The 24,865-nt window shown below is 34.6% G+C and overlaps 1 protein-coding gene across 5 annotated transcripts in view; it reads left to right on the top strand.

Moving 5' to 3' along the window:
• WDR11 (WD repeat domain 11) overlaps positions 1-23,948 on the top strand; it is a 43,210-nt gene extending 19,262 nt beyond the window's left edge. For 4 of the 5 annotated variants that reach the window (XM_067000379.1, XM_067000378.1, XM_067000377.1 and 1 more), the window contains exons 12-29: positions 2,098-2,204; positions 3,682-3,757; positions 4,857-4,965; positions 5,277-5,401; positions 5,835-5,982; positions 6,338-6,444; positions 6,929-7,043; positions 8,795-8,966; positions 12,370-12,478; positions 13,728-13,790; positions 14,893-14,958; positions 15,733-15,904; positions 16,227-16,322; positions 17,500-17,665; positions 18,579-18,676; positions 19,617-19,762; positions 20,602-20,684; positions 21,699-23,948. In XM_067000379.1, the coding sequence (XP_066856480.1) occupies positions 2,098-2,204; positions 3,682-3,757; positions 4,857-4,965; positions 5,277-5,401; positions 5,835-5,982; positions 6,338-6,444; positions 6,929-7,043; positions 8,795-8,966; positions 12,370-12,478; positions 13,728-13,790; positions 14,893-14,958; positions 15,733-15,904; positions 16,227-16,322; positions 17,500-17,665; positions 18,579-18,676; positions 19,617-19,762; positions 20,602-20,684; positions 21,699-21,853 (2,113 nt within the window). In that variant the 3' untranslated portion in view covers positions 21,854-23,948. Of the gene's footprint in view, positions 1-2,097; positions 2,205-3,681; positions 3,758-4,856; positions 4,966-5,276; positions 5,402-5,834; positions 5,983-6,337; positions 6,445-6,928; positions 7,044-8,794; positions 8,967-12,369; positions 12,479-13,727; positions 13,791-14,892; positions 14,959-15,732; positions 15,905-16,226; positions 16,331-17,499; positions 17,666-18,578; positions 18,677-19,616; positions 19,763-20,601; positions 20,685-21,698 lie in introns of those variants that run through there. The other variant, XM_048057772.2, reaches the window with a different exon arrangement.
• Positions 23,949-24,865: the final 917 nt, after the last annotated feature.

The raw sequence follows: 24,865 nt of genomic DNA, 5'->3' as shown, positions 1-24,865 counted from the left end.
GATAATTCTTCGGGAAACTGCTTTGCAAACAGTCATCACCTTGAAAAAAAACACTTTTCTCACATAGAAAAAGATGAATGTAAAGTATCTGCCACTTCTGCCATACTTTGCTCTACACTTCAGCATGTTGGTGTGCTAAACTTGTTTCTGTGCATTTGTAAACATGCATCATCTGATAAGGGTAAGCAGAGTAGCAATGACATCCTGCGTATTCAGAGCTGAACTCCAAAGTTGTCATTACAGAAAGTTGTGGGGAGCAGAAAGTATAAATGGTTTCAAGAAATGAGTGGGCTGTGAATAGCTTGGGAGTCTTTCAACGGCTTTTAAACAATCTCTGCAGCTCAGGAACTCTCCAGATTGGTACTTAGCAGGAGCTAGATGGGTAGACTAGAGGGAGATCCATTGCTTACCCTGGAAGTGAGGCTCCTTCCTTAAGAGTTTGCAAATACCCAGCAAGTCAAACAGGACATGGGTGAGATTTGATTTAAATCAGATGCTCTATGGCAGCTGTAAACAAGTCATCAGATTTCTGAAAGGATCTTGTTGAGCCATTTCACAGGCACTGCTGGATAGTTACGTTTGAAATCAAAGTTTGATTTGTGTTGGCTATCTTCAGGAGGGCCCTGAATTACCAGAATTAGCATGTTATCCATTGATTATCAGGAATCATTGTGAAGACATTACTTTCAAATGGTGAGATTTGTAAAATCTTTTCAAATAATAATAAAATTTGAGGCTGAAATGTCACACGTTACTGCAATCGTGGTTTTCGATTAAGTCTTTCGTGTAATGTTTCAATTAATAATTGTGTATTTCTTGTTTTGATTGAAGTTACTGGTTAAAATTTCATAGGTCCTGGTGGGGAAAGAACTGGGTCCTAAATTTTTAAACTTTTCTTGAGAACTTAGGAGTAACACTTCACATTTTTTTAATAGCTTGATCTAAGAAAATAAAGATAAACATGGCTATAACTTGTATATATAAAATATTACGGGAATGCTTTTTGTTTTCACTGATACAAATTGCATTTAGGAAACTTCTACTGAATATGATGTAAATTGGATTTATTGACAGTAAATCATAAATATGTCTCATATTTCACCTATATTCTTGCAAAACAGACCGTGATTTTACAAATGATATAACTGAAGACCTAGCTGTCCTGGAGACGGTTTTTAAGTAGTCTATGTTTGAAAGATTTGAGGAAAACCTAAATCCTTTCATATCTGTTAAATTTAACTTGGACACAGTCTTGGTTTTCTTTCAGATTAGTTCTTGTTTTAATTCACAGGTAAAGCACTCAAATATTTATGCTGGCGCGAAGTGTGTGGGCTATGGGGAGGGACAGGGCTGTTGTGTTTTGGAACAGTAGTACCACCTAGCGTCGCTCTCCATCCTTTTGCTGCCTGTGGTGTATCTCAAGAATTTACTTAGTGAAGAGTTTCTGACATTAGGTTATAGACATTGAGACTTTACATCCTTGTAACACCTCAAGGTATTTTGGTTGTGGCTGCCTTTGCATTATCTAAAAGGGCAAAAAAAATTTTTGGTTGTCAGTTTGTTTCTGATACCTTTGAAACCTGTTCAGGGCCTCCCTTGTTTTATCACCTTCATTTCTTCTTTCTCTGGACTGCAAGATACATATCTCCCTGCCCTGGTATCTGTATGAATATTTTTCGCTTTCTCCATGCTTAGTTACTTGATAGTTCTTCCCATCTGGTAAATCACTGGTTTAATCAGAGCAGTGCCTTTAGTCTACTGTAGCGCTGAGTATGTGAGGGATTTTTCACAAAAGCTACCTATGTTTCTAACTGAAATTTTTGTTTAACCAAAGAACTTAATTATCAGTGTAGTCCTAAAAGAAAGCTCATTTTAATTTTCTTTGGTAACTTTGTTATTGTATTTGTATTGTAGTTATAAATGTGTAGCTTCTTTCTATGCTTAAATATGTTTCCATAAACTTTAGAAAATTGCTTCTATGCCATTTTCAAATTGAAGAATATGCATGAAATAAAAAGCTGTTTTTCAGTCTAGGCTATTTTCTGACCATTTGACTATTTCAACTAATATGCTCTGTGTGCTCTCTTCTGATGACAGGGGAATAGAGTGGATAAGCTTGTCTGGTTTTATTTCCTTTGCCACATCAACACCTAACAATTTGGGGTTAGTAAGGAACGAGCTGCAGCTGGTGGACCTACCAACAGGTTAGTATTTCCCGTGAAATCTGTACAAGAGGCTGACTGACACATTTGCTGGGGAGTCACAAATTAAAGTTCTTACAAGTTCTTTTTTTTTTTTTTCTTCTGTTGTCGTGATAAAAATAGTACACAGGAACTTAACTGATTGTGCTCTTCCTTGTGAAAACCACATAATGTGTTCCAGCTGGTGCTCTATAAGCAGGCTTGGAACAATACCTTTGTAGAGTTACCTAAGGCTTGGACTAAAAGCATGTGTGTCAGCAGGAACCTTATGAACGTTCACACAAATAGTATTAGTGGTGTAGATTGTTTACAAAATGCATGTGTTTCCAATGTGTCAGATCCTAAGTCCATTGTTTCAAAGTGTTCTTCTGAGTTTAATATTCTTAAGTGTTTCTTGAAAATGTCCTTTGTTCATTTGTTTAATTAAAACAGAAAAGATACACAACTTTTAAAATTTGGTTCATATGATCGTGATTTTTCACTCAGCTTGTAATTCAGTATTGAAATATTTATAGTAATGAGTCATAAAAGGTGCAGTATTTCCACAGGTAGACAAGTTCCAAGTAAATGGGAATACCTGATGCCTTAGCCCATGGTTTGCTTTAAAATGTTATATTTCCTCTTATAAAGCTTAAAAGAATGGCATAGCTGCTTGATTGATTGTTGGTTCTTCCATCAATAATTATCCCAACTTTCTATTTTAGGTCCAGGGAAACTCTGCTGATTTGTATTTAGTTCATGAGCACTTAGACAAAATTCTCATTTATGTTTCTGAACAAAGATAAGGAAGAAAATTCCTAAGGTGTTTGATCATTAATGAAGAATACAGAGCTGGAAAGTTTCCTGTAGGCTGGCCTCGACATGGGAGTTCGAGCTAGGATTCTTGATAACTAGGTTTATTCACGTTAATGGCATGAGATTAGTAATTTAGTTGTGAGTAGGCACAAGAGAAGTAAGTTTGAAAACCTGAGTTTCCCTTGAAAGCTCAGGAGGGAGAGAAGCTTGTGTAAGGGATTCTACGATACTCTGGTGTTTGTAGATCATTAGCGAAATAATGGTTCTTCTGAGTGTGGAATGAGTTGGTACTTCACCATGGAAATACTTTTAAGCTACTTCTAAATATAATATTATAGTACAGTTTATTTCTCTTACAGAATTTGAAATTTACTCAGAATTTTTCTCAAAATTCCTCCTTGGGAAACCAAGAGTGTATCTCATTGTATATGAGTGGAAAATGATAACTCTTTGAACACTGTATAGATTTACATAATGCTGATTATGCAGTTTCAGTCGTTGTGCTCCAGAAACAAGTTAGGAATTATATTAAACTGTACAGTTTCCATTATGATTCAATCCTTTGAAATACAGTAAAACTTTGGCAGTGACAAAACAATGTCAGATATGCGGGTTGCTTGGAGATGTTCTAGTTCAGCATGGTTAAGTATTTCTGTTTTCCTCCAATGTCATTTCCGTGATCCAGGCAGGAGCATTGCATTTCGTGGGGAGAGAGGCAGTGATGAGCCAGCTATTGAAATGATAAAGGTGTCTCATTTGAAGTAAGTATATTGTAAGCTTTTTACTGTGGTATATGCAGATCCTCACTGCTTAATAGAAATAACAGAAATACCAGGAAAAAACACTTCAGATAGGATAGACGAATATGCAACAGCATCAAGAGAAAGCATACTCAAGAGTAAAAGCTGTGTTTCTGTAGTTGACTTTGTCACACACTTCAGAATCCAATCACAAAAGATTGCTTTACTTTCTTTTATAAATGTAATTAAAATAGCATTGAGTTTAATAAGACATTGTCTCTACATTTTCAAAGTTTTCTCTTTGCAATGGAGAAAAAACAATAACGTTCTCTAGCTTGTAGAGAAGTATTTTGGGAATTGTGCATGTGGTCCAGAGAATTTAGGAATTCAGCCATATAAGGTCTTGCCAATACATTAAAAATTAAGAACAAAAGTGTGCTTAGATAGACTGTAGAATGTTAAGTGAGAACAAGAAAGTTTAGTTTGTATGAATAGAAATTAGTGCAGTTGAGAAGAGTGCATAAAACTATAGAGCTTGTTTGTATTTTCATGCCACGTGAAAAGTGGGAGATTGAAGGTGTTATTACTAATCTAGCTGTACAGTTGAAAGGTCTGAAGACATGACTGACAAATGGTTCAGTGTAAGAGGATTTTATGTTCGTTTATCACTGGATTAGGGAAGTGCGTCTGGAGTAGAGAAATAAATCTGTCCAAACTACAGACTTAGTATGTCTTACTGATAGATTTGCAGTCATCAACTCATGCTGAATATGGCTAAATTAGAGGTGCTGCTGCTTTCTCTGGATTCCTTCCCTTGCCTCCTGTACAGTAACTGAGCAGTGCCACCAACCTGACAGAAATTTCTAAGTCTTTTAGTCTTCAAGGAGGACCTTTTTTCAGACAGTCTTTGCACCAAAGTAACTCAAGAAAATCACAAACTTTGGGTTGGGATTTGAGCCAAATTAACGTACTCTGTACCATCTTAGTTTTTGAGGTGTGTTTTTTTTTTTTTCCTTATCAGCACTTTTTGAGAGCGCTGATAGGAAAAACATGTGAGGTAAACTCCTAAAATTAAAACAGCATGATTACTTCTGATGTGGTAAATTCTTGTGTGTTTCAGGCAGTATCTAGCTGTGATATTTAAAGACAAACCACTGGAAATCTGGGATGTCAGAACATGCACTCTACTCAGGGAAATGTCTAAAAACTTCCCTACAGTGACTGCTTTGGTAAGGAATAGTCTTTCTTACTGTTTGTTGAATGCAATTTGTTGAGATAGTATAAAAAAAATCTATGAACAAATCTGTATCAAAATGTTATATATATAGCATATGCATAAGTGCTTTCCCCCTTCCTTTTCCCTTGTCTGTTATCAAATTTGGTAAGAAAAGGAGATACTTGATGGATACTTGGTCTGCATTTAGAGTGGAGGGATGTGTCAGAGAAAGCAGTCTTCATTGAAATCATTATAATTAACAGAAAGTTCCCCAGTAAATTCAGGGAGTAAATGTTTGTATTCTTCCTGAACAATTTTTCACAGGAGTGGTCACCTTCTCATAACCTGAAAAGCCTGAGGAAGAAGCAGCTAGCAGCTCGTGAGGCCATGGCCCGGCAGACAGTTGCATCAGATACTGAAGTTAGCAGTGTTGAATCTTCTGTTATCAGGTATTTGTGATTCAGATTTGTATGTATCAGTTTGTATGTATTTGTATGTATCAGTTGTTTTTCGTCTCTATGCTGTTGTTCTACAGAACAGAATATTTTGAGCTGATTTTTGAGTACATATCAGGTAAAACAACTTTCTGGGCCTCCCTTTAGCTTTTAGGTGGGGAACTCTGGTTTACTGCTGGAAAACCAGTATACCAAGTGGGACTTGTGTCTATCGCAGCCCGTTAGTTACCCGGTTCTTGAAGTAAAACCTTGATTTGCCCTTTGAACTTTTCCACAAGCGTATAAATAAGTTAACTGTTGTTTCTGGTAAACTGTTTTGTAGGAAACGTGTATTTTTTTGCTGCTTCTGTGCATTAGTTAAAGAGAATTTGCCTTGCAATTCTGATTTCAAGAAAGAAAGACTTGTCTCATTGTGTTCTCTTTAAAGCTTGTTACAGGAAGCTGAAAGTAAATCAGAACTGAGCCAGAACATTTCTGCCAGGGAGCACTTTGTGTTTACGGACGCTGATGGGCAGGTTTACCATCTCACAGTAGAAGGAAACTCGGTAAAAGATAGTGCAAGAATTCCTCCTGATGTAAGTTCCAGTTTTCTACATAATGCTATGATATGGTTCCAAAATTATGGAAAAGTTAAAGAATATGTTTTCAGATTTGTTATTTCTGATGTGCATAAAATGAAGTCTGACACGTGGGCATTTCATTGCAGCAAGAGATAGAGAAGCGATTTCCACTGCTTTAAACCTAAGATTTTTCATGAGGATGACTGACATGAAAAATGCTTACATTGAATAGAATTCTTTCTGTTTTAACTGAGAAGCATTTGTTGTATTAATTTCGTACAATTGTTAATGAAATACTAATGTTGAAGTATTTGTTCCTGTTTGGCTCTGTTAATCACAATATTTTATTCTGCTTCTGAAATGTTTCCAGGGAAGTATGGGTAGCATTACATGTATTGCCTGGAAAGGGGATATCTTGGTTCTTGGAGATGTTGATGGAAACTTAAACTTCTGGGATTTGAAAGCTAGAGTATCCAGGTACGAGTGCAAATTAAGTCTGGAAAGCATGAGATGATGAGCGTTAGAATGGTTTTATTCCTTCATCTTTGTCCTTCACTGTAGGAGATCATCTGTGGTATATGAGGGGAAAAATGCAAGGACTTAAGAATAAAATTTCAGAAAACGCCTACTTTATTGCAATTCTTTACATTTAATCTTTTGTATTTTCAGATGAAGTAACATTTTATCAAAGTTATAAAATCAGCTAGATATCTTTCTCATTAGGTTAAATCTGCAGTGACTTCTCAAAATGTTAAGTATGTAGTAATTTTTTCGGGCATTTAATCTTATTACTTTTCATGATACTTTGGATAGCCATCTGTGCCTGTGTGCATATTATATACGGATTGCTCTCCTCATTCTATACAATATGAGGATGTGTAATGTTCATAGAAAGGATTTAATTGCCCACAATGTTAGGTATAGAATGATGATAAAAATTCTTGTGCTATTTTATTCTTAGGGGGATTCCTACACACCGAAGCTGGGTGAAAAAGATACGTTTTGCCCCAGGGAAAGGAAATCAAAAACTTATTGCAATGTACAATGATGGAGCAGAAGTTTGGGATTCAAAAGAGGTAAACGTGTTGTGTTTTGTTATGTGCTTTTTTGAAAAATACACTTACTGCTTCTGAAAATCAGGAAGAGTCAGGGATTAAGTTTTACCTAGTCATGATTTCTTGCTGACAGTTGTATAATAAAGTTGTATGGCTTTTCTCAGAGGACTTACAGTTCTTCTAAAACATTTTTAGGCTGTCATCAACTGAGAAGTACCTTTCACTCAGAAAGCTGACAGTGTCTCAGAGATGCTCTTTGTCATTCTCTTGTAATGTTTTTGAGACAGACATTGAAGATACCAAAGGGCTCAATATCAGAATTTTAATCTTTGGACAAGAAAGTATTGTTACTGGAGATTTCTTAACTTCTGTGTATATTAAAGAGTATGTGTATGGATTTAATATATCGGAATACCAGAAAGTTAGGTAGTTGTTAATTAACATTGTCTGGCTTCTCGTATTATTAAAAAATTCTGTAGTAAAGAGAAATGTTCAGAAATCTTCTGGGGTTTGCTTCTTAGTTCTGCCAGGGGATTGTAGTAACCATGTGGAAGGAAAGATAAATATACTTATTTTAACTTAGCCCTCTGGAGTAAGTTTAGGTTACAAAACAAGATATATTTTTTTTCTGCTCACTTCATAGTGAGTGCTAGTTCCTAACTCAGACACTGAATTTGAGCAATAGGAAAATCTCTACTGATTATTATAGTTGGACAGCAGATATGACCAACAACTGTGAATTGTGTAAGAGGAGCAGAATATTAATTAACCCATGAGTCTCTCCTTCAAGACCATTCGAAGAGTTTTGATGCCATTGGACATTCTTCCAGTAGGTTTTCCTCATCTCTTTCTGGGATGAGAGAAGGAGTTTCCTACATGGAAGCATTTGAAATGCATTAGTGATTGCAGGTGAAAATCTTCCTAAATATCTGTAAAAATAATAGTCTCTGGCCTATTATCCATATAATCCTCTCCTTAGAACTTCTCCTTTGCCAACAACCAGTTAACCATTATTTCCACATTTTTCTCTCAATTCCCTCAGTGCTAACGAAGAGTAATCATGCTCTATAGTTGTTGTACATTACATCTTTCTTAGCTCCATGTTTTATTCTAGAACAAGTAAAGGGAAACAGCGGAATACTGATTGCAGTGGAGGCTTTCTTAATATTTCTTTGTATTTCTTTACATTAAAAATAGTAATGTTCTGTGATATTACAGAACTGTTACAAAATCTCTTAACTACTAGTTAAAATATAATTCAGGTTTTGTTTATCTCTGAGTCTGTGAACAAGTAATCACCATATTCCCATAATGCTACACTCATATTATGTCTAAATATATTTCTAGGCAAGGTCAATATTTATCAAGAAAGTCTATGAAGAGCATGAGTTAATTGATGAGACGTTGCGTCTGCCTTGATGTCTTTATGTTAGATTAAGGGATTGGAATTAACAAGGGAGTGTACATTTCCACCAATTCGCCAAGGAAATCTTATTTCAGAAAAGATGACAAAAAGACCGTTATGCAGCTGTGCTCAGAAGAATTTTTTCTTAGTTCTTGATTGGAAGAAAGTACTAGTTCAGGGCAACCAAGTGCCATACTTCAAGGTTTCTAAATTTCCTACTCTCCAGGGGAGACCATCGTTAAAATGATTTATGACTAACTTCACCTTTTATTGCAAATTGTGTGGTATGCCTCATGGGCATGTGACAGAGTTTTACACTGCATGATGGAGAGCCTACTAAAAATGAAACATATCTCAACTTTTCAAGGTACAAATGGTGAGCAGTTTAAGAAGTGGAAGAAACGTCAATTACCGGATCCTGGATGTAGACTGGTGCACTTCAGACAAAGTGATTTTGGCATCAGATGATGGGTGCATTAGAGTTCTAGAGATGTCCATGAAACCATCATGTTTCAGAATGGATGAACAAGACTTAATAGGTATGTTGATTTCTTTTTTGCTGTTGACTGTTAGATAATTCATTTTGAAAGTGGACAATAAAAATGTTAACCAATTTTAGTAGAAAATAGAATTGTTGAATGCAGACAATTAGGTACCCCTATAGTGTTTTTCATAGTTGCAGCTAAATTTTGTAGGCTTAGGACGTGTGGGTGTTTTTTCAGTACAAGCTTAATCTCCTGAGTAAACTATATTTTTTAATATCTTACTTGGAATATAAATTAAAAGAATATCTAAAAAGCATCACTGAAATAGGTTACATTATTTTGAAATATTTGATATGTCAAAAGTCTCTTCTGATATTTGCAGATATGAAAGGAAGTTTGTAGACTGATTCATTGCCTTTTCATAGTAGATTTTCCTACTGACTTCTGAAATATTAATGCTGTTTGACATTTTTTGTCATATGTTTAAGTAGAGAATTTAAATACTTAAAGTACATTTATTTTTTTTTTTACTTTTACATTGACAGTCTGAAGGGACAGACAAACTATGTAGATAAATAGTAAATGCAGGAAATTATGAGTTAGAGAATACAATTTTTAAATCAGGAATCAGTTGAAATAGTTGTGCAGTGAGTTGCTGTTCAAAATGAGTAATGCTTTGTCTAAATTGCTATTATACTTGTCAAATATTTTTATTCAAAGTAGTGTCAACTTTCCTGTAAAGAAACTAAATTAAACCAGGTAAATGATCAGCTTAATTACACAGTTCTTTGTGTACCTAAATGATAGTACCTTAAAGATGATTTCCACACATGCGCAATTCTGTTATTGATCTGGGAAACTCCAAATGAAAATTAAAACCAAGTCCTTGCCATGATTTAATAAATTACACTTTCTTTCTGGTAAGCTGCTGGTAGATAATAACCCAGTAACTAAGAAACCTTGCTGGACTGAAAATTCTGTCAGTTGACGTTCTTTGCTTTACTTGTGACAAACCACACTGGCAGTAATAACACAGACTTGCATTCATGCTTGAATATATTTGCACAGAATCTTTACGTAAATAACATTCCAAAGATATACTGCTTTGTTCTACTACTTATTAATTTTCTTCAGCTGGGGGCATAAAAACAAGTTTCAGTGTTGTTTTGTAAGCTGACAGCCTCTTAGGTTACTTTCATTAAAATAAAATATTTTTATTTCAGCTGTCAAACAAGTAATTTGTCATGTTGTTTCTTGGACATCAAAATTCACTTCTCTGTAATCTAGCTGTAGCTTTTAGGCATTTAGCAATATCTTCTTACAAAACCCTCAGAAGTTAATATATTGCAAGACTTAAAACAGCCTGCTGGCATCTGCCTAATGCAGATAGAAGTCTTTCAGTTTCATATACCAAAAAGTGTTTCCCAATTGGTAGGAAAAAAATAAAGAAATTCTGAGTTTTAAAATGAGATTTATCAGAGTAGGTTATCTCCCAGTATAAATAATAGCACTCTCTACCATTCTGTTGAAATATCAATATATATGTAATTTGCTCATATTTATAAATTCTCACATAGCAATTTGAATAATTCTTAGTCAAGTGGGATTTTTTTTAAACCACAATACAGTGTAGCATTGTACATTTTTAGGCCCTCAGTATTGGAATAACTGACTTCCATTTGTTAATTGAAGTAGAGATGTATTTTAATGGGTGCAAGTTTATTCTTTTAGTAGTGATGATAGCTGCTTAAGTACAGCAGAATGCTCAGTTTTGGACCTACCATTAACTTTTTGGCCACCTTGATAAAAGGGAGAGGTGTTTCTGAGCTACAGTTTGTTCCATGTCTTTGATGTTGGTTATCACCGGAGAGTGACCTGTGCACTTGACCTCTTGAGAACTCATGTCAAAGTAAGGCCAGGCTGCTCTGCAAGGAGTGATGGAAGAACACTTGCACAGGATCATCCTTAGAGGAAAATGAGATTGGATTACAACAGTCAGTTTCACCAAGAAACATCACCAAACTGATGAAGATAAAACGATATTGATGGATAAATAAGTCTTCGGTATTGTTACCCAAGTCCCATTCTTTCCAAGGCAGCTACTCCAAAATGTTCTTATTTTTTTCTGATTCTTACAATAAAGTACCTTATAGAAAATTAAAAAAGGATGAATATGGCCTGTATGTCCTTGAGCTTGATCCCATAACAAAAGGCTGGTGTTTTAACACAGTAGTCTTAGAGTACTTAAGAGGTTCCCTTTCTTTAGAGAAAGACATGGTAGATTTTGAGGGCTTTTGTTAAACACCTTTGCTTTTACTGTTTTACTTTCAGCCCAGGCCATCTGTACAGGTTCCCTAGAGCTTGTCTAATCGGGTATTGCCAGCAAATAATTAAATTGCCTCGTTATTGTACTACTGAGGAATGTGGAGTTCTTTCCTTATTTTTTTTTTGGTGTTCTAAATAACTGCTTTTGTTGTGAGCATTTTGGTCAGTCCTGCCATGCCTCATTAATCTTCTTAAAGCATGTAGATTCTGGCTATGATGCACGTAACAACAAGATTGTGATGTGGAGAGCTATGGTGTGGGGTGTTTCTAGGAAAACGTAATTTATCACAGCCTTTTTTATCAAATAAATGTTCTGTAATGTTGAACTATAAAAATTTAATGTTCTAAAACCAAGCACGCTGAAATAACGGTACGCCAGGATTAAGGTTGCCTGTGATTTAGGTGTCCTTCTGCCTCTTATACTGCTATATCTTTTAATTGCAAAATCACATCTACAGGATTCCTACATCATTCAGTGCATATGGAGTACAGGGAATTGCTGAATACTTATTTAATAATGTAACTGGTTCGTATGTGTTTTACTCCTAAGTCACTGGGTAGCATTTTCTATGGATCATCTAAACCTTGTATTGAATACAGAATTACTGACTTTTTAAATGTGTATGACACAGATAGTACTATAATTTTCATTTTGTCTCTTTGCAAATATAAACAGGCATTTAAGTTCACAACATCCCTTTGGGGCGATGAGTATTAACCCTCGTGGTATATTGCAGAAGCTACAATTGCAAAGTAAAAGTAAAATGTACATTGTGCTATATTTTGGTATAGCTGCACGTATTTGCAAGCATGCCTTTGTAGTAGCAGTAATTATCATGTACAGCTGTACTTAATGCCAGTATATTGCATTCCAGAAGTCTGTGACTAAATTCGATATGTAATTCTGAAATGCTCATTTGAGCGTGGTTGATAACTTTGTACCTTCTATGAAATGTTGTTGCTTGAATGTAACAATAAGCTTTTATCTTTAGTAACCCATATTGTGGATATGACTGTGTGACTTACGATTTTCTTCTGGTGCTTACAAACAAGGTGGTACATTTTATGGTTACTGAACAGAATATTATTGCATGTTAGCCACTCAACGATGAATCTTTTCCTTTTGTTTCAGAACCTGCATGGTGTCCCTATCTGCTTGTTCCAAGGGCTTCATTAGCTTTGAAAGCATTCTTGTTGCATCAGCCGTGGAATGAGAAATATTCTCTAGATGTTATGAACATGTAAGGAGATGGTTTTTTTGAATCCTACTCCTACATCTTTTATCAGTCTTGTGCAAATAACCCTTGGGCAACCTTCCTCACTCTTTGGGATGGTCAGAAAGATAATAGCTTCACTTTAAAAGTAATAAATAGAAAAGAATTCAAGGTCAGCTGTTGTGTTTCTTTCAACTTTCAGTAGCCCTTAGCTATTGAAAACTGTGTCTGATTTACAGTATTGCCAATCTTTCATTGTTATTTACAGGTTATATTACTTCAGAGAACAGTGTGTTCTCTTCATGCAAAAAGTTAATTTAAGAATAGTTAGAGTTGGTTCCCAGAGTCTAAGTGAAAGTGTCTTAACTGATGTTAATATAAAAGGTATGTTGTTACTTATAGTGAGCCATGTTTCACATCATCGTGGGAGCACCTTTCTGTATCCTTCATTGCATTTACTGTTGGTGATCAGTGACTCATAAAATTTTGTAGCTGCAATAGTTGCATAAGTATATGCTCAAAAGATTCTGCCAAACAAGACTAGCAATATATAAGAATTGCGCTCAACATAAGTAATAAACATAAAAGCTCAAATCAAATATTCACTTATTTGGTACAAATAAATGTGAATCCTATAGCAAACAAGTTATTGACCATAAGAGAATGGTAGGTCATGGGACAAACAAAAATGAACAAAAGGAGGTGGAGGAGTCAAATTCTTACAAAATCTTCAGAAAAGGATATGTGGAAATTCATAATGCCTCCATGCGTTGCACTGAGGATGAGATTACTGCTAGAAGGGCTAACTAGTTGCAGGTGCTAAGATAACATACTTTGTAGAATAAGTAAAGCAGAAGAACAGGGTTGAAGATAAGGCTGCAAACAAGGAATCAAAAACAGGAATAAGAGGTTTAAAGTGTAAAGGAGAGATGCAGGACAAGAACATAACTGCTAAGCCTTCAGTATTAGTATAAGAGAAGAAGGCGATTTAATAGTGGGGTTGACTCATTAGCATCAAGGGTAATGAATAAAAGAAAAGGGGGAAAAGAAAGATTGGTTGTACTGAGTGAAGTTGAAAGACAGCAGACAGTCTTCAATTACTATCATGAAACAAGTAACTAGACAAAAATCTTGCAAGAAGTATTTTCTTAAAAATATGCTGGATTGTTTCCGTATATACTCTTGTGTTTTTTTGACTAATAATAATGCACTTTCTTTACAGATAATACTGTGAGCTTGATAACATAAGAATCCTTTCTTTTTTTTTCTAATTCAGAGATTACCCAGAGAATGAAAATATCAAAAATCTCATTCAAGAGCAGCTGAATTCATTGTCAAAGTAAGAGCTTCCTTATTAACATTTTAGTAAGCTAGTGAATTCAGATAAGGCAAAAAAAAAAAAAGTGGCAATTGACAACTTAATAAAAAAGAATGTTTTTTACTTCTCTAAATATAAGCTTTGAGTAATGACAAATTTTAAAGTGGTTAATTTTTATTTTTATGTAACTCCAAAAAGTGATTCATTTTATTGAAATCTTATAACTTTATTTTCTCTTATTAAAAGATAAACCATAATACAAAAACAATTATTTTTTTCAAATAGACAAACTTTCTCAAAGTAGTTTGTTAAATACTGACTCAATAGTCAAAATGGACTGTTCTGAATACATATTGTGATTGAAGTCAGCATTGATTTTTTAATGTTAGTTTACTGTAGTAGTGATTGCCAACAAAAGATTTAAAGATACAGATTAAGATTAGTATGTAATTTGTAACAAGACTGTGAGTGGTTGTAGTTGGTTAGGCAATACTCTTGTGATGTACGGTCCTTTCTTGGTCTACACTGTACTGGACACTGCTACTTAAGTACTCCAAGGTTTGTTGCTCAATCAACGCTCAGAGAAGGAAAAGACAAACGCTTCTAAAAAATATTCTATTGAAGATGTACTTCCAGAGTAATGTTCATGTTCGCTGCTCTTCTTACATAGAAAACAGATTTTGGCATTCCATTTAAGCTATGAAAATTGAATTTGAAGCTTTTCCATTTTCCTTTTTCATTTAGTAGGATGGAAAAAAAATAACTTAGGGTATTTTTAGCCAATCTGAAAAATATATAGAAAACCAAAATTGATGCACTGCATAATTACATAATTATTTGTAATTAGTTTTGTAATTTGTAGAGTCAGTGAAGATTAAGTTACAGCTTTGTATACACCCTTGTGGTTGTTTCCATTATTGCAAGAGTAAGGTGTTCCTGACAGACTCACTGTTGGTATTTAAACAGGTAGAGTGACTTGCTCCTTGAGATTTCAGACATGTTGAGTTTTTTCAGTTAGCGCAAGTTGTTTTTAAACACATGGCATATATTATGTAACAAATGAAAAAAAAATACAGTCTTACACAGCATTTTACATATTACTTACATCTCTTTCTTTTTGCAGTGACATAAAGAAACTGTTGCTTGATCCAGATTTTACTCTGTTGCAAAGATGTCTCCTAGTTGCCAGGTAGCAGATATTCAGATAACTATACCAAATGTTTCTTAATAAAATCCTGATCCTATAAATGCATATGAATTTGTTAAAACTTAAGGTGTCATCTAATTCTGGGTTAACTCAGTGCAATTGCTGGAGTACTTTGTTACACGTGTATTAGAGTATTTTTCAGGACTGAACTTGAAAATTTTACGTTACTGAGACTGTTTCATTTGCTTGTTGGATATATCTTCAGTCAGTCTTCATCGTTCTTTCATAAATGCACTTCTTACATAAATGCTGTAATGTAGTTAACGTTGTACTTGTACAGTGACCCAAGGCATAATTCAGAACTTCTCAACACAGAATAGATTATATTGTAAACAAGGGAGGGCCTATTTTTTTATTTGAAATGTTTTTTTTCTGTCATTCTTCTGCCTAAATTGTAGCAAATTTTAGTCTGTCTATATTCAGAGATGCTTTTTCAAGCAATTATTAGTAACTTTATTGTAGCTTTAAAAGGATATTAGTGATTAAATGTAAAATAATAATTAAAAAGAATCCACATATTTGTAAGCTAGACGTTCAGTGAGTTTATTTATTGTTGTAAATGTTTTTGGCCAACTTCTTACTTACGCAGCTTGCTGAATGTCATGGTATAATCTTTTTGTGTTGTTTGTACCACTGATAATGCAAAATACTTGTGCCCACAATAATGCATTCTTTGGAAAAAGATATTTTAAATTTATAACAATTTTTATGTGAAAAGTACAGTCATATTTCTCATGCTGATTTCTATCTTCTCAGGCTGTATGGAGATGAATCTGAACTGCATTTCTGGACCATTGCTGCCCACTATTTGCACAGCTTATCCCAGGAAAAACCTGCAAAACCAACAAATGCACCTATCCTTCAAGAACAGTTGGTTAATCCATTGGATATATGTTATGACATTCTATGTGAACATCATTACTTCCAGGTATTTCAAGGAGTTAAAAGTAAACCAAAAGCAAACCTAAACAAAATTTAATAAGAATGTGATCAGAACGACAAAACCTCAGCATTGTAGCATTCTTATTATCTTAGAGCTCTTCTTTGCACATATTTAACTTTATAATAAAACATACAACTCTGAATGAATCACTCCCTATTATTTAAAAATAGGAAGTTCTTGGAACTTCTGAAATACTTCCTTATTTTTTAAATCGCTTGGTTCTCTCTCTCCTGTTAATATTATCTTTTTATTAATATTATCTAATAATATTATCTTCTGTTAATATATTTTTTTCTTTTTCATGCAGAAATTCCAACTTGAAAGGGTAAATCTGCAGGAGGTGAAGAGATCAACATATGATCATACCAGGAAGTGTGCTGACCAACTTCTTCTCTTGGGCCAGGTTTGTTGGTAATATTAGAATTTTTTTTGTCCTTCTCTCTCTGTTTTATATACTCACCCTGCTCAGCTAAAGTTATGTTTGTTTTAACTCATGTTGTTTCATAGTTGTCTTCACCCAGTGCATAGTTTTTACTGTCTTAATGCATTACATTGCAGATGCAGTGTAACGACATGGTATATTGTAATGTTTGGTGGTACTTTCTTCAGACTGTACGATTTTTATGGGAACCCAATAAAAATCTTTCCTTGCACTTTGTGACTAGAAAAGAAAAATTGCATTTTGAGTTGCCCAGAAGTAACTAAATAACAATATCGTTGGGATAATTTAGTCTGCACTTAGTATGCTCATTTTATGTCATAATGGATGTGTCTGAGCTGCTCACTGAATGGATGAGCCTGATACGAATAGGCTGAACATAAACGACTTCTATGCCACTGTGCATTTGAGCACGTCAGCAAACATTATATGTAAAAGGTGGCAGAAATACTTAGTCTCTACTATCTGTAGATCATCCGTAAATGCCACTGTATTAAATCGTTGTGCTGGATTTTAATATGTATTTAATGTGGCTTTTCATTATTTCTGTAACTAAGCCATCAGTTTGATTGACCTCACCAAACTGACCTCCCTTAAAGTTAGGTACCTCATAATAATGAAGAGGTAGAGTGATTCATGTAATATATTAATTCCATTCAGAGACAGGTATCTGTAGCTGGTGTAACAAGCCTCCCTGGTTCAGCTGTTTATGGAGAGGCAGCTACTCTAGAGTAGTTCCAAAATACCAGGTATTAAATCAACCTTTGAGATCCTGGCCAGTTTCTATATCTTTACAATTACATTTTTTCTGCTTATTTTAAGGGCTTCTCTTCATTTTATAACTTTGTGAAAGATTCTGTAAACAAGGAAATAAATGTTCTGAATTAAACTTTTCTTTGGCCCATAGTAGAATTTTTAGGCTGCGATTAAGCATTATATTCATAATGAATGTTTAAATGCTGTCCTCACTGAGGATGCTTTACTGAAATAGAACTGTAATCATTACTACCCTGGTATATATATCTGTAGTCTGTTTTTGAATAACCTTCATTGTTATTTGTTCCGTGTCTTAAACGGGGTAAAAAGACTGTTTAAAAGTGAATATGTTATGGTCAAAGCTGGTGTTTTTTTCTCTTGCCAGACTGACAGAGCAGTACAACTACTGTTAGAAACAAGTTCAGAGAATGCCCATTACTACTGTGATTCACTCAAAGCTTGCTTGGTAACCACTGTCACCTCATCAGGTCCATCTCAAAGCACCATTAAATTGGTAGCAACCAACATGATAGCTAATGGAAAGCTCTCAGGTAAAATGTGTGTTGAATTTTGTGTTTGCTTGTATATTAGCAATTCTAATCATTATTAAAGCCAGTAATGCATCTGGGAGAGGAATACTTCCTGTTGTGTAATAGATCTTGCAAGTTGCATGTGTTGTAGTATGTTCTTTCTACAGCATTCAACACAAAAATGAGCGCTAACTTGGTTATGAAGCTCAACTTGAATCATAGAATGGCTCGGGTTGAAAGGAACCTCAAAGATCATCTAGTCCGAACCCCTAGCTTGTTTTGATTAATTTTCATTGGCAAATGTATTTCTGGAGTAATTATCTTTATCAACTGTTTGTTTGCATGGGAAGAGGCTGAGCGTGTAAAACTACATATTTTCCACTTGCCTAAGTAAAGAATTATTTAAATTCAGTGTCTTAGTACTGAAGCTGAAATACAGGTTTAGTTTTCCTTCCTGTTCAGAACTTGTTTCTCGCAACTACGGATTAATTTTGCTTGATGTAAGAGATGTACATAATATGGTGATTAACCAAAAAAAGATACTTTCCATTCTGTGGACAATTAACACTAAATGGCTAGAAATTACAGTATGGACAACATTAAAATAAAGGGTTATTTATGAAAACAGTATGATATATACAGATCATTATCTTTTTATGACGAGAAATCCAGTGAACTGCTTGTCATTTGTATTAAGGACAAAGGTAAATGAACGTTTTGCAAGGTACTTCTAAGCTCTGCAGCCCAAGAAAAAGATGTGGTAATCAATACCCATGTTATATAGATAGCCAGGTGGTAGAATTTAGTTTTTCAACATCTTCATATGCTAAGAAGTAGTATAGTAGAGATCCTTTTGCTGGGGATGAGTGATCTGCTCACAGTATATAGTAACTCTTTCTTCCCCTTATTATATCGTCTATTTTTTATTTTCCAGAGGGTGTACAGTTACTGTGTCTGATAGATAAGGCTGCTGATGCTTGTCGCTACTTGCAAACGTACGGCGAATGGAATCGTGCAGCATGGCTTGCAAAGGTATGTAATTGCTCAGCTTTCTGTGGTGTAGCATAAACGACCTAATTAGTATATGTAGGCATGAAGGATGCTGCGGGTGTTAAGTTCTCCAAAGTTCAATCAATCAATATATCAACTAATATCATTGTTTCTTTCCATATGTTAAGCTGTAACAAGCCAATCCATTTAGCTAATATTCACAGGTTCTTCAGCCTTTTGTGACAGGATTGGGGCCTAAAAATGGTTGGAATACACAGTTTTCTAACTTTTGGATTTATGAAGTTGCATATAGTCACAGCAGCACAGAGTTCATTGTGAACTGCAAAAACTTATTCCTGGAAATGGATAAATAATTAGGCAGTGATTTTGTGCTGAACTCCATGTAGCATGTGTGCTGATTTTAAAGTTAACACCAACCACATACATTTGCACCAACTTCTGTTTTACTATGGCAACCTTATTAAAGTAAAAGTACCTAGGCTTAACATTACTCTACATTACAATACTCTACATTAAATTATGTAATGGGCAGGAGTCACTATGGATTATCTTTCCGTGTGCCTAAGAAAAGTTTCTGTTGTTTCTCCTGCAGAAAGTATGGAAAAAAAACATTCTCAGATTTTCTAAATGAATGATTCCCATTCATAAGAAAAATAAAGAAGTTTTGTCTTTTAGTCTTCAGTAGATAAAGATTCTTAACTTCTTAATACTTGAGGTTTTAGTAAAATCTTGTGGTAAAAAATGATGTTAGTCATGTTTAAAAGTCAGAGGACCTGAGTTGACTTTTTATATCTATATAATTTTTCTGTATTATATTTGCTCAAGAGATTAGTATACTATTTAAAATAAAATCAGTAATTTAAGATGATTTTCCTTCTGCCCAGAGGACTGAAAAAAGTGAAACAAAGCTCTATTTAGTTAGCAGTTGAGGATTCAGAATTGTCTTTCCCATCTCTTAAAGGTTCGTTTGAATTCAGAGGAGTGTGCTGATGTGTTAAAGCGTTGGGTAGATCACCTTTGCTCTCCACAAGTCAACCAGAAGTCCAAAGCTATTCTTGTCCTCTTGTCACTTGGATGCTTTACAAAAGTTGCAGAGATGTTGCACAGGTAAAGCTGAAACAAGACAACCTGTATTTTGTCTTGTCTAAAACTGTTATTTGAGCATTTGTGACTCAAAAGTCACAGGGAAGAGAGAGAGTTTACAGTTTGATTTCTGACATTTGTTTCTATTTGAGTGTGTTTTTCTTTAATTAACTTTAACCTCAGCAGTGTGTCATTTCTGTGGACTTGAACTGAGCTTTCTGCTGCAATTTCAGGAAATGCACTGGCATTTTAATTTACTGCAGACTTTAAGATTGCTGGCACCTTTTGGCCAAGCAGTAACAATTTATAGTAGCTGTGATTATTTCTCAGTGAGTTGAGCCTTGATCTTTCAAAACCATTACATCAAATGTCAGTTTCTGGAGTGCAAGGAGGAAGGGGGTGTACAAGATGCTTGGTAAGAGGGCAGTGCCAGAGTAACGGGTGCGAGGGCAGCGCAAGTTCCCAGCATATGGGAACAGTGTGGGTTGTTCCTACGTACTGCCCAGGATCAGTGTAGCAGCATTCACTACTATGAGAAAAGCACTGAGAGGTGTCATGATGTAGTGATGCTTAAGGCCTATGAAGCACAAAAGTGCAAAGAGTAAGGTAGAGCAATACTGGAAACTGAGAATAGTGTGTGATGGGGGGAGTGTGAGTATGTGGCAAAGGGGCAGCTAAATGGTGGTACTGATTATCCCTGGTGACGTTCAGAAGCGCTGGTCAGCCCTCCAGATTTGCTACTCCAGAGCTTTGTGCAAAGTTTTTGAAAGCCTGTGTGCAAGTGTTTTGGTGCAGTGTCCAGGAATATTTTTCTGTTTTCCTGTCCTAACAAATTATTCTTTTCTTTTTCCTCCATTTTACAGTATGAGGTACTTTGATAGAGCGGCTTTATTTGTTGAAGCTTGTCTGAAGTACGGGGCATTCGAAGTTAATAATGATACAAATATCCTTTTTTTGAAATCCTGTTTATGCATCTGTGTACTTGCAGACAATTTTGTGTGAACTAATGTTAGATGAACTAATCTGCACAGGAATAGAACATCCTATTTTTGTTTTCCAGGATGTGTGCATGAAGGAATTGTAAGGAAATAAGTGAAAAGGAATCACTTGCATAAATCTGTAACACCTCTTCCTCCTGATGCTCTATGAGGCCAGTGGTGCTGGAAAACAAAAAGTAAAAAAAAAAAAAAATAAACATAGGAGAGAAAAGAACAGATGATAAAATGTTCTTTGCAGAAGTCAGACATTGTTACTTTAACCAAACTGATTTTACTATATAGTCTATCTTTTAAACACTAGCTCAGGAAAAAAAAAATTCCTTCATTGACAACATACTGTTTTGTTGACTTAAGTCTTTTATGAAGGAGTCAGTTCTGAAACAGAGAAAACACATAAAATTAAAGGTCAAGATTCAGGATGATCTGAAAATATAGTAAGTATTACAAAAAATATCTATGGTATTCTTCATTACAGTCTGCACTTCTAACCTGGTGTTCTGGAACTCTGAACAGGTCCTCTACCATTTTTATTTAGGTATATCCAATAAATAATAATGCTTATGTAGATAATCCCTGATTTGTGTTTTATGGAGTCATCACTGATGTCAATTTGTAAATTAAGAAAGCTAATAAGTCATGTAGATAACTCCAGACTCATCTAATTAGTGACCATGAGCTAACAGTTTAATTTCTTTCGCAATTTATGATGTGTTACGATAGTGCTTATGCTTATCTGAAATTTGTCTGTTTCAGTTTATAGCAATTCACACATTGTCTGATAAATGCTAATATACATACGATAGTAGAATTTAAAGCAACACTTTTGTCTGTATTTTTGCTGAGAAATATTGGATTAGCACAATTAGCACTTTCAACTTGGGAGAGCTAAGGGGTAAGTTTGAAAAAAAAAATAAGTAATTTTATTTTTTCATGTTTGTTTTCCTTAATACTTCATTTACATAAACTGATTCATGCTGTATATGCAGATTATGCCAGGAGCTTGAAGCTTCTGGGCTTTCAGCAAGGAGCCCTTATCTTTGCCTCAAAAGCTGGAGAAGCTGGTAAAGATTTACTGATGGAGCTCAAACAGCCTGAAGAGGAAGTGACACAAGAGTAACAATTTTACCTTCACTGTTAAGAGGAAACTTCCTATCAAACTGGGTTGTCAATCAGATTGATACTCCACTGTGTGAAAATGAATTTTCTCTGGAATCGCTGTAATAGTTCACGTGTGTGATTTGAGCAAGTGTTGTTAACTTTGTGTGGAGGCAAGATTAAGAACTGTTTTATGTTTATTTTTAAATTTTCTTCATTTTCAAGAGAGGGGAAAAGAAGGCTATGATGAAACTATACAAGAATATATTCAACTTTTTCAACTATAGTACAAATCAAAAAAAATATGCTGAAAGAGTTCTATACCTGTGTAAAAGTCTACTCCATTTACTTCTAAAAAATCAAATCTTTATAGTTCTTCACTACTGTTGTATTTATATGTATAAATAATTCAGTCTGTACTGTAAAAATATAAATATATTTAAAGAATAAATATAGATCACAAAACACACTGTTCTTTACTGGAAAGTCATGGATTCTCAAATCCATTTTTTCTCTTTAAAATTTCTGTTGTTTTAAATGAGTTCATTCTATTGTCATTTTCGTAACTGGTTGGAATGGAATCTTTTAACAAGTTTATTTACAAAAGGCTCCTCACATTCCAGAAATTCATGAAATGTCCTTTTCTCTTTTCCCCAATTAAGTCATTGTTATATTCTCTATTGTTCTTAAGTGTATGCTCCCTGCACGCTTTAGGGATTAAGTTCTGCCTTGTCTTGACTGGTTAATGGGATCAAAGAATAGGAAAATAATCCTACCTCAAAAGCAGTAAGATGGGCTCCTGCATTCAGGAGGCTGCTGATGCTCTCTCCGCAGTTACTGTTTTATTTGCTGTTTGAATGTGTCATGAATTAACAGGCAGAAAAAATATTGGATGAAGTCAGAATCGTTGGATTTTAAATACTTTTTATGGTAAACACATCTCATGGTCCAGATACTTAAGGATGCCACCGACAGCATCTTTCCTCATTTTTGTGCCAGTATTTCAGCAGAAAGAAAACATCTTCCCACAGTATTGTAATGTTTAAATGCTTTTTTTTCTTTGTTGTTGTTCTTTGTTAGATGTATCTTTTCTATTTATTGAGATTCCACAACTGAAGAGTGTATGCTAAAGTTAAATTGCACTTGCAAGTTGAAGATTGTGGCATGTGAAAATTAGTTTTGGCTAAAAAAGCTTTAGTCTTTAAATGAAGTTGTTGGAGCTACTGAAGTTTAGTGAAAAGAATCATATCCTGCAAAAGGTTTCCCCTTTAAATGCAATTCTAAGGTTTTTCTACTTATAGTAGTAGCGTATTTGATTCCCCTTATGTTCAAATATTTGTAAAATGCGTATTCTACACTCCTTCCTAGAGGTGCACCAGCTTCATTACATCTCTTTACTTCTGTAAACCTTTTAAATCAAATCTAAAATGGGATTTCTGATGAAATTTGAAAGGTTAGGAATTTCAAGAATGACAGTCTTTATACAAATGTGAGTTTCATTGCTCTAAACACAAAAGGAAATGTTTAAACCGTAATATATCTTACATGAGTCCTTCTGCGTCTTACATACATTATAAAGGATGTTCAGTGTCTTATTACCAACACCTATGTAGTTACTTAAGCTTAAGAAAATAAGTGTACAATGAAATTTGCCTTAAGTATTAACCTGGTGAGCAACAAAGTTAATCCAAATTAACTGTCATTATTATGGGCTAAATACTGGCTCACATTGAAAACTGCAACACTATTCAATTCTTAATCTTGTTTTCAGAAGCAGTACTGAGGGACAAGGTCATTGGAGAGTTAATGTAAGCACACTCAAACTTGCTCTTTGACAAATCACGTAGAATGGCTTGTCAGTGGAACTCTGGAAAAAAAATCTGCTTTAATATACTCTCAGAGTTATGAATCTGATCTAACATTTTTAAAAGAAAAACATTGCAAAGGCCTTTTGATACTGAATGTTTATATACTTTTAAGTGTAAAGGTTGCAGAATACGATGTGGTATTCCCTGTAGAAACCTTTACGATGACAATACAGCGTAGAAGTGGTTGAAAAGTTTATTTAGATAATAGTGTAGTCACACGGTAATAAAAAAATAAAAATAAAAAACCTTTGTAAATCTGTGTGTCTTTATTTAATACAAAAATGTCATCTGTTGCGCTTGGATGCTAATTGTGTAATTGTTATTTGCCTTCTGGACTGGAACAATGCTCAGGGCTAGTTTTAGTAGAGGAAGTGACCAACCTTTATATGTATTAGTCACACTTTCCGTAGTAGTACTTATGAAATGTTTGCTTTCAATAGCACTAAAACAAAACAAAATATTAGTATGGGCTAAATTAAAGCAGGATATCATTGGTGCTCTCAAATCTTGAAAAGCGTGGAAAAAAGTGATGAAAGCCAAGTAATTCTTTTCTGTTTTCGTGCTACCCCACAGACTGCCAGTGCAAGACTCCCTTTGCAAAATATGGAATGCATTTAGCAGTGCTGAGGTCCATACCAATGAGCTCTCCTTTCACTTTTGTAGTTCAAGCAACTTTCGTTTTAGCTCTTAGGATGCTTTTGTCACATTGGTTTAGAAGTTTGTTTTTTGTTTTTAAAGTGCAGATAAACATCTGATATATAATTGGGGTTGTACAAATAAAAAAAGTTTCCAATAACTATGATTTTAACTCCCTTAAATCCCTTCAAGAGTTTTCCTTGAACAACTGTGAATAGTTCAAGAAGCAGGTAAAATTTATAATCTGTATTTTCAGGGTTTTGCATTTTGAAGTTTCTGTCAACGTTGAAGTCTGTAATGCAGCCATAATGATGGAATCTGTGTTTGACCATTCTTAGCAATGGAGAAACAGTAGAAGAAATGAGTTTCAAGTTGAAATAGAGATTGTTTACTCCTCTCTCTTTGAACATGAGTCTTACATTAAATAAGCTTGATTTTAGATCATCTGAGCAGATTAATTGGTAGTTATTTTAAGTTACATTTTTGAAAGGACATGACCTCTGTCTATAAGAAAGAGGAGTTTTTTGAAC

This window comes from Anser cygnoides, chromosome 7 (genome assembly GCF_040182565.1).
Source record: "Anser cygnoides isolate HZ-2024a breed goose chromosome 7, Taihu_goose_T2T_genome, whole genome shotgun sequence".
Taxonomy (NCBI): Eukaryota; Metazoa; Chordata; class Aves; order Anseriformes; family Anatidae; genus Anser; species Anser cygnoides.
This window is presented reverse-complemented; position numbering and strand designations above follow the sequence as displayed.